The sequence below is a fragment of the Piliocolobus tephrosceles genome, chromosome 13, assembly GCF_002776525.5.
Source record: "Piliocolobus tephrosceles isolate RC106 chromosome 13, ASM277652v3, whole genome shotgun sequence".
In the NCBI taxonomy this organism is placed as follows: domain Eukaryota; kingdom Metazoa; phylum Chordata; class Mammalia; order Primates; family Cercopithecidae; genus Piliocolobus; species Piliocolobus tephrosceles.
Window position 1 is genome coordinate 106,827,622 of NC_045446.1, and position 8,868 is coordinate 106,836,489.

Consider the following 8,868-nt stretch of genomic DNA (forward strand, 5'->3'; position numbering starts at 1 on the left):
TCAGCATATCTCACTGCTGTGTGCCTAAAACCATCAGACTTATTTCTCTTCCCTTATCAATTATGTATGTTTCCCATACCATATCATTTTCCACTTGCAGGTAGAAGACAGGGACCATGCCTATCTTATCTTTATATTCCCAGCATCTAGTACAGTGCCTGAAGTGTAGGAGGGATCCAGTAAATAATTTTTTGGATGTATGAATGATTGAAGTTGCTCTACTGGATTCTTACATTGTGTCTTGGGTATGTGCTGTCTTCCCAACTAGACTCGAAGCTATGTTGTAAATTTGAGAGCAGAAACTCCATTCCATTTACTAGTACAGGCGAGGTCCCAGTTAGGGTTGCCGTAGACATGTGTATGTGGCTTCAGTGAGCGTGTGTCTTTGTGTACATGGGGGTGAAGTGAAGGCATAGTTGGGGGCTGGTTTCCCAGCTGCCCAGCCTGACTTTCCACAGTCAGCAGGATGGATCTGGAGATGTCGGGGCTGAAGACCCTGGAGCATGTGGCAGTGACAGTTTCCATCACTAACCCAGGGCGCGGCAGCTTGGAACTTAAGTTGTTCTGCCCCAGCGGCACGATATCCCTCGTCAGCGCCCCCTGCAGCATGGACTCGTAGGTACACCCGCCCAAGCCCTGAGCAACCTTTGCAGCAAGGGCCTTTCCAAGGAAAAGAAATGGGGGAAGTGAATCCTGGCACTGTCCTAAACTACTGTGGCACTGGCTGTCCCTGGCGGCTGGAAGCCTTTCATCACATGCCTTCTTCAAGTGCTAGGCCCTGCACCTCACATACACGTTCTCTAATCCTTCTAAGAATCCCGTAGATTAGACTTTGTAACCTCTTTTTACAAATGAGGAAACTGGCCGGGCATGGTGCCTCACACCGGTAATCCCAGCACTTTGGGAGGTCAAGGCAGGAGAATCACTTGAAGCCAGGAGTTCAAGACCAGCCTGAGCAACAAAGACCAGCCTGAACAACAACAAACAAACTGAGCAACAACAACCCTCTCTACAAAGAATTTAAAGATTAGCCGAGCATGGTGGTATATGCCTATAGTCCCAGCAGCTCAGGAGACTGCAGTGGGAGGATCACTTGAGCCCAGGAAGTCAAGGCTGCAGTGAGCGGTGATCATGCCACTGCACTCCAGCTTGGGTAACAGAGTGAGACCCTGTCTCTAAAAAAAAAAAGAGGAAACAAGTCATGGAGCTAGTAAGTGCCCAAGAGAATAAGAATAAACCTAGATCCATGGGATTCCAAGCCTGTGCACACCCCGTGCTTGCTTTTTCCACCACACCACGTTAACACAAGTTCCTCCTTCCATGAGACCCCAGGGGCAAGGGGCACCTGAGAACCCCTCGGGGCACCCTCCCAAGTTTCCATGGCTACTGCAGGAAGAAAGTGTTGCTGGGGGAAGGTCAGCTCTCTGGCCCACGCCTTCCACCTGTTTCTGCTGTGTTCTTTCCTCAGGGAACCCAACGGCTTCAATGACTGGACCTTCTCCACTGTGCGATGCTGGGGGGAGAGAGCCCGAGGGACCTACAGGCTTGTCGTCAGGGATGTCGGTGAGCCTCGTGCCCTCGCAGCAGGCCCTGCCTTTCCTGCTTGTTATCTGGTCCCTCTGCATCTCAGAGTCCCCACAGAAAGTGTCCCGTGTGCAATATATAGGGTTGCCACTGGACCAAGAGGGTTGATGCCAAGAGTGTGCCCCATCCTTGAAATGGGCATTGCTATCTGAAACTGTTCATTTATACTGCCTCTCATATTCCTTGGAGGAGTGACCCACCCATTTTTCCTAGGATAGCAACAAAAAGTCCTTGTTGAAACCACATTTCAATTCCTTTTACGTGTAACCATCCTTCGGCCAGCCCCGGTAGGCAGGTAAGGGCAGGACTCATTTCACCATTTTTTTTTAAACTGGCCCAGAGGTTTGAGGTGACTTGTGGAAGGTCACCATAAGTGAAGGCCACAATATCCATGAATTTTGAATATCTTTACTATCAGCGTATAGACTGGAAATTGAGCTCAATCCTCCCATCCTCCAGTCAAGTTAGACATTCCCTAGGCCAGTGGTTTTTAAAGCTTTCTTTAATTTGGTAGAAAGACATTTTTTCCAAGCAGAATCCCAGCTGAACCCCCAAAATATGGGAGAGAAAAGCAAGACTCTGCTCTGGAGTACAATCTTTCAACCTTTTCCATCCCTAGGGGCCCCCAGTGAGGCTCTTCTGCAGACCCTGGGGTCAGTGGGACAGAGTGAGGCAGCTCCTAGAGCAGACCATGTGGCCTGAGCCCCTTTGGGTGGCAGGGTGGGCAGGGCCTCTGCTGTTTGGCATGGCTGACAGAGGGGCGTGGCTCACGAGCTGCCCCTTGCTGCCCTAGGGGATGAGTCATTCCAGGTTGGCATCCTCCGGCAATGGCAGCTGACCCTATATGGCTCTGTGTGGAGTCCAGTAGACATCAGGGACAGACAAAGGTGGGTAAAGCTGCATGTGTCAGATGGAAGGCCACTCACAGGGGAAGGGCCGCCTAGGGAGCCCATCGCCCTCTGAACCCAGCTGTGTTTCCCAGCTCCAGCCTCAAGCCGGGAGACGGAGCCCTGGGCTGGGAACTCACAGTCTGGGCCTCTCCTTTCTGCTGTGGGGCTTCCCTGTCTTCAGCTGTAGGAGGGGAAGATGGGTGAGGGCAGATGGTACAGGAACCACAGTCAGTGGGGCATCCTCATCTCTTTTCTTCTCCACAGCCTGCTAGAGAGTGCCATGAGTGGAAAACACCTGCATGATGACTTCGCCCTGCCCTGCCCACCGGGGCTGAAAATTCCTGAGGAAGATGGTTACGCCATCACTCCCAACACCCTCAAGGTACTAGGGCCAAGACTCAAGCTGCGGGTAGACGGGACTGTCCTGTCTTGGGGATGGAGTTCTTAGCGTGCTTCTCAGGGTGACCCGCGTGGCGAAGGACTGGGAGGACCTGGGTCCCAGCAGTGGTTTCATAGCATTGCTCCTACCCTGCTAGCCTAACTCTTATAGGACAGGTCTTTTCGGGGGAGTGGGGAGGGGGAAGAGTTTGTGTGAAAAAGGCAGTCCCTGGAAGGAAAAAGACTTTCTGAGCTCATTGTCCTGGGCTGAGAAAGGCTGTAGGCTTCGGGAAACAGTGCCTCACGTAGGTGCTTGCCTCAACCCCAGACCCTGGTGCTGGTAGGCTGTTTCACCGTCTTCTGGACTGTTTACTACATGCTGAAAGTATATTTGAGCCAGAGGAATGTGGCTTCCAACCAAGTTTGTAGGAGTGGACCGTGCCACTGGCCCCATCGGAGCCGGAAAGCCAAGGAGGAAGGGACAGAGCTAGAATCAGTGCCACTCTGCAGCAGGAAGGATCCAGACAAAGTGGAAACAGAGAGCAGGGGCTTTTCCACCACCTCTGACCTCCTTGCCCTAGACCTGCTGGAGCAAGGGGACTGGAGCCTGTCTCAGAACAAGAGCGCCCTGGACTGCCCTCATCAGCACCGAGACCTACTGCACGGGAAGGAGGAGCAGATCTGCTGACCTCAGGGCCTGACAGTGTGGGACAGGCTCTTCTTTCCCAAAATTAGGGAGCTCTTGAGAGAAAGCAGCCCTGATGCTTACATCTGGAATCTGAGGCATCCTCTGACTCCACTCAAAGAGGGTGAGGGCCTTCTTAAGATACAAATGGCAGAGGATTGCTGCCAGAGAAGTCTGGTCAGAGCACAGGGTCTTCCTCCAGCCAAACGGGAACTTCGGTGAGAAGGTGTTGGACAGGGGATTGGTGCCCCCTGTGGGTTGCCTCCATCCTCTTTTTTTTTTTCCCCTTAACACTCTCCACCTGGGGGTGGGGCGCCACATCGGAATTTTTTTTTTTTTTTTGAGAACGGAGTCTGGATCTGTTGCCCAGGCTGGAGTGCAGTGGCACGATCTCGGCTCACTGCAACCTCTGCCTCCCGGGTTCACGCCATTCTCCTACCTCAGCCTCCAGAGTAGCTGGGACTACACGCGCCTGGCTAATTTTTTGTATTTTTAGTAGAGACAGGGTTTCATCATGTTAGCCAGGATGCTCTCGATCTCCTGACCTTGTGATCTGCCCGCCTTGGCCTCCCAAAGTGCTGGAATTACAGGCGTGAGCCACTGGGCCGGGCGCCTCTTTTTTTTGAGGTGGAGTTTGACTCTTCTTGTTTAGGCTGGAGTGCAATGGTGGATCTCGGCTCACTGCAACTTTTGCCTTCCGGGTTCAAGCCATTCTCCTGCCTCAGCCTCCCAAGTAGCTGGGACTACAGGCATGTGCCACGACGCCCAGCTAATTTTTTTTTTTGAGACGGGGTCTCACTCAGTCACCCAAGCTGGAGTGCAGTCGTGCGATGTGGGCTCACTGCAAGCTCTGCCTCCCGGGTTCAGGCCATTCTCCTGCATTAGCCTCCCAAGTAGCTGGGACTACAGGCACCCGCCGCCACACCCGGCTAATTTTTTGCATTTTTAGTAGAGACGGGGTTTCACCGTGTTAGCCAGGATGGTCTCGATCTCATGACCTCATGATCCACCCGCCTCGGCCTCCCAAAGTGCTGGGATTACAGGCGTGAGCCACCGCACCCAGCCTAATTTTGTATTTTTAGAAGAGAGGTGGTTTCTCCATGTTGGTCAGGCTGGTCTCAAACTCCTGACCTCAGGTGATCCGCCCGCCTTGGCCTCCCAAAGTGCTGGAATTACAGGTGTGAGCCACTGCTCCCGGCCGGGTTGCCTCTTTAATACCATCCTTTCAGTTCTCCAAACATGAATTCTTTCTAAGAAAACCCTCAGAACAACAAATATTTACTGAGCACCTACAGGCATGCCATATAGTGTGTGAGCAGCTCCAAGAGAATTCCAAGGTAAATTAGTAACATAAACATTATTTTATATGAGGACAAAGTTAGGTTGGATTATATGTGTCTAAAGTAATACACACTTAGTGCCACTTGACAGCACAAGTTAGTTGAAAAATTACTTGACATACAATATTAGACAGATCAACAAGACAGAAGGTTAACAAGGATATCCAGGACTCGAACTCAGCTCTGCACCAAGCCGACCTAGTAGACATCTACAGAACTCTCCACCCCAAATCAACAGAATATACATTCTTCTCAGTACCACACTGCACTTATTCTAAAATGAACCACATAATTGGAAATAAAGCACTCCTCAGCAAATGTAAAAGAACAGAAATCACAACAAACTGTCTCTCAGACAGTGCAATCAAATTAGAACCCAGGATTGAGAAACTCACTTAAAACAGCACAACTGCATGGAAACGGAACAACCTGCTCCTGAATGACTACTGGGTAAATAACAAAATGAAGGCAGAAATAAAGATGTTCTTTGAAACCAATGAGAACAAAGACACAACGTACCAGAATCTCTGGGACACATTTAAAGCAGTGCGTAGAGAGAAATTTACAGCACTAAATGCCCACAAGAGAAAGCAGGAAACATCTAAAATTGACACCCTAACATCACAATTAAAAGAACTAGAGAAGAAAGAGCAAACACATTCAAAAGCTAGCAGAAAGCAAGAAATAACCAAGATCCGAGCAGAACTGAAGGAGATAGGGACACAAAAAACCCTTCAAAAAATCAATGAATCCAGGAGCTGTTTTTTTGAAAAGATCAACAAAATTGATAGACTGCTGGCAAGACTAATAAAGAAGAGAGAATAATCAAACAGATGCAATAAAAAATGATAAAGGGAATATCACCACCGATCCCACAAAAATACAAACTACCATCAAAGAATACTATAAACACCTCTATGCAAATAAACTAAAAAATCTAGAAGAAATGGATGAATTCCTGGACACATACACTCTCCCAAGACTAAACCAGGAAGAAGTTGAATCTCTGAATAGACCAATAAAAGGCTCTGAAATTGAGGCAATAATTAATAGCCTACCAACCAAAAAAAAGTTCATGACCAGAAAGATTCACAGCCAAATTCTATTAGAGCTACAAAGAGGAGCTGGTACTATTCCTTCTGAAACTATTCCAATCAATGGAAAAAGAGGGAATCCTCCCTAACTCATTTTATGAGGCCAGCATCATCCTGATACCAAAGCCTGGCAGAGACACAACAAAAACAAGATAATTTTAGACCAATATTCCTGATGAACATCGATACGAAAATCCTCAATAAAATACTGGCAAACTGAATCCAGCAGCACTTCAAAAAGCTTATCCACCACGATCAAGTCGGGTTCATCCCTGGGATGCAAGGCTGGTTCAACATACACAAATCGATAAACATAATCCATCACATAAACAAAACCAACGACAAAAACCACATGATTATCTCAACGAAGAAAAGTCCTTTGACAAAATTCAACAGCCCTTCATGCTAAAAACTCGCAAGAAACTAGGTATTGATGGATCGTATCTCAAAATAGTAAGAGCTATTTATGACAAACCCACAGCCAATATTATACTGAATAGGCAAAAACGGAAGCATTCCCTTTGAAAACCGGCACAAGATAAGAATGCCCTCTCCCACCACTCCTATTCAACATAGTGTTGGAGGTTCTGGCCAGTGCAATTAGGCAAGAGAAAGAAATAAAAGGTATTCAAATAGGAAAAGAGGAAGTCAAATTGTCCCTGTTTGCAGATGACATGATTGTATATTTAGAAAAACCCATCGTCTCAGCCCAAAATCTCCTTAAGCTGATAAACAACTTCAGCAAAGTCTCAGGATACAAAATCAATCTGCAAAAATCACAAGCATTCCTATACACCAATAACAGACAAACAGAGAGCCAAATCATGAGCCCATTCACAATTGCTACAAAGAGAATAAAATACCTAGGAATCCAACTTACAAGGGATGTGAAGGACCTCTTCAAGGAGAACTACAAACCACTGCTCAATGAAATAAAAGAGGATACAAACAAATGGAAGAACATTCCATGCTCATGGATAGTAAGAATCAGTATTGTGAAAATGACCACACTGCCCAAAGTAATTTATAGATTCAGTGCTATCCCCATCAAGCTACCAATGACTTTCTTCATGGAACTGGAAAAAACTACTTTAAAGTTCATATGGAACCAAAAAAGAGCCCACATTGCCAAGACAATCCTAAGCAAAAACAACAAAACTGGAGGCATCATGCTACCTGACTTCAAAGTATACTACAAGGCTACAGTAACCAAAATAGCATGGTACTGGTACCAAAACAGATATATAGACCAATAGAACAGAACAGAGGCCTCAGAAATAACACCACACATCTACGACCATCTGCTCTTTGACAAATCTGACAAAAACAAGTAATGGGGAAAGGATTCCCTATTTAATAAATGGTGCCAGGAAAACTGGCTAGCCATATGCAGAACGCTGAAACTGGATCCCTTCCTTACACCTTATACAAAAATTAATTCAAGATGGATTAAAGACTTAAATGTTAGACCTAAAACCATAAAACCCTAGAAGAAAACCTAGGCAATACCATTCAAGACACAGGCATGGGCAAAGACTTCCTGACTAAAACACCAAAAGGAATGGCAACAAAAGCCAGAATAGACAAATGGGATATAATTAAACTAAAGAGCTTCTGCATGGCAAAAGAAACTACCATCGGAGTGAACAGGCAACCTACAGAATGGGAGAAAAATTTTGCAATCTACCCATCTGACAAAGGGTTAATATCCAGAATCTACAAAGAACTTTAACAAATTTACAAGAAAAAAACCCCATCAAAAAGTGGGCAAAGGATAAGAACAGACACTTCTCAAAAGAAGACTTCATGCAGCCAACAGACACATGAAAAAAATCATCATCACTGGTCATCAGAGAAATGCAAATCAAAACCACAATGAGATACCATCTCACACCAGTTAGAATGGTGATCATTAAAAAGTCAGGAAACAACAGATGCTGGAGAGGATGTGGAGAAATAGGAATGCTTTTACACTGTTGGTGGGAGTGTAAATTAGTTCATCCATTGTGAAAGACAGAGTGACGATTCCTCATGGATCTAGAACAAGAAATGCCATTTGACCCAGCAATCCCATTACTGGGTATATACCCAAAGGATTATAAATCATGCTACTATAAAGACACATGCACAGATATGTTCACTGCGGCACTATTCACAATAGCAAAGACTTGGAACCAACCCAAATGTCCATCAGTGATAGACTGGATTAAGAAAATGTGGCACGTATACACCAGGGAATACTATGCAGCCATAAAAAGGATGCCTTCATATCCTTTGCAGGAACATGGACGAAGCTGGAAACCATCATTCTCAGCAAACTATCACAAGGACAGAAAACCAACCACCACATGTTCTCACTTACAGGTGGGAACTGAACAGTGAGAACACTTGGACAAAGGGCGGGGAACATCACACATGGGGGTCTGTTGGGGGATGGGTGGCTGGGGGAGGGATAGCATTAGGAGAAATACGTAATGTAAATGACCAGTTGACAGGTGCAGCAAACCCACATGGCACACGTATACCTATGTAACAAACCTGCACGTTGTGCACATGTACCCTAGAACTTGAAGTATATTGAAAAAAAAGAAGAAGAAAAATTACTTGACGTATCTTGACATTTTAGGCTCCCAGGATTTCACAGTATTCTTAACAGATTTTGTCAGCAAAATCAACGCTCCCCCCCACATCAGTTTAAGAGCCCTGGAAACCTCTGCCTATTCACCAGCATAGAGCTGAGATCCTTAAAGGGCCAGCTCAGGGCACTGCTCCACCAACCGTTGGGCTGCTATAAGCTCAAACACATCACTTGCCCCTCCTTTCTACTTTTATAGATCCTGCATTTATTTAGCATATAAACTTTACAATATTGACTTTGCATATGTATGTCTTCCCCT

General features: G+C 46.3%; 1 protein-coding gene across 1 annotated transcript; it reads left to right on the forward strand.

Moving 5' to 3' along the window:
- The first annotated feature begins 466 nt into the window (after positions 1 to 466).
- Positions 467 to 3,818, forward strand: LOC113220523 (proprotein convertase subtilisin/kexin type 7-like). The gene is made up of 5 exons (XM_026449853.1): positions 467 to 615; positions 1,469 to 1,563; positions 2,378 to 2,471; positions 2,739 to 2,856; positions 3,181 to 3,818. The coding sequence occupies exons 1-5, from the start codon at positions 467 to 469 to the stop codon at positions 3,538 to 3,540; spliced, it is 816 nt and encodes a 271-aa protein (XP_026305638.1). The 3' UTR covers positions 3,541 to 3,818.
- Positions 3,819 to 8,868: the final 5,050 nt, after the last annotated feature.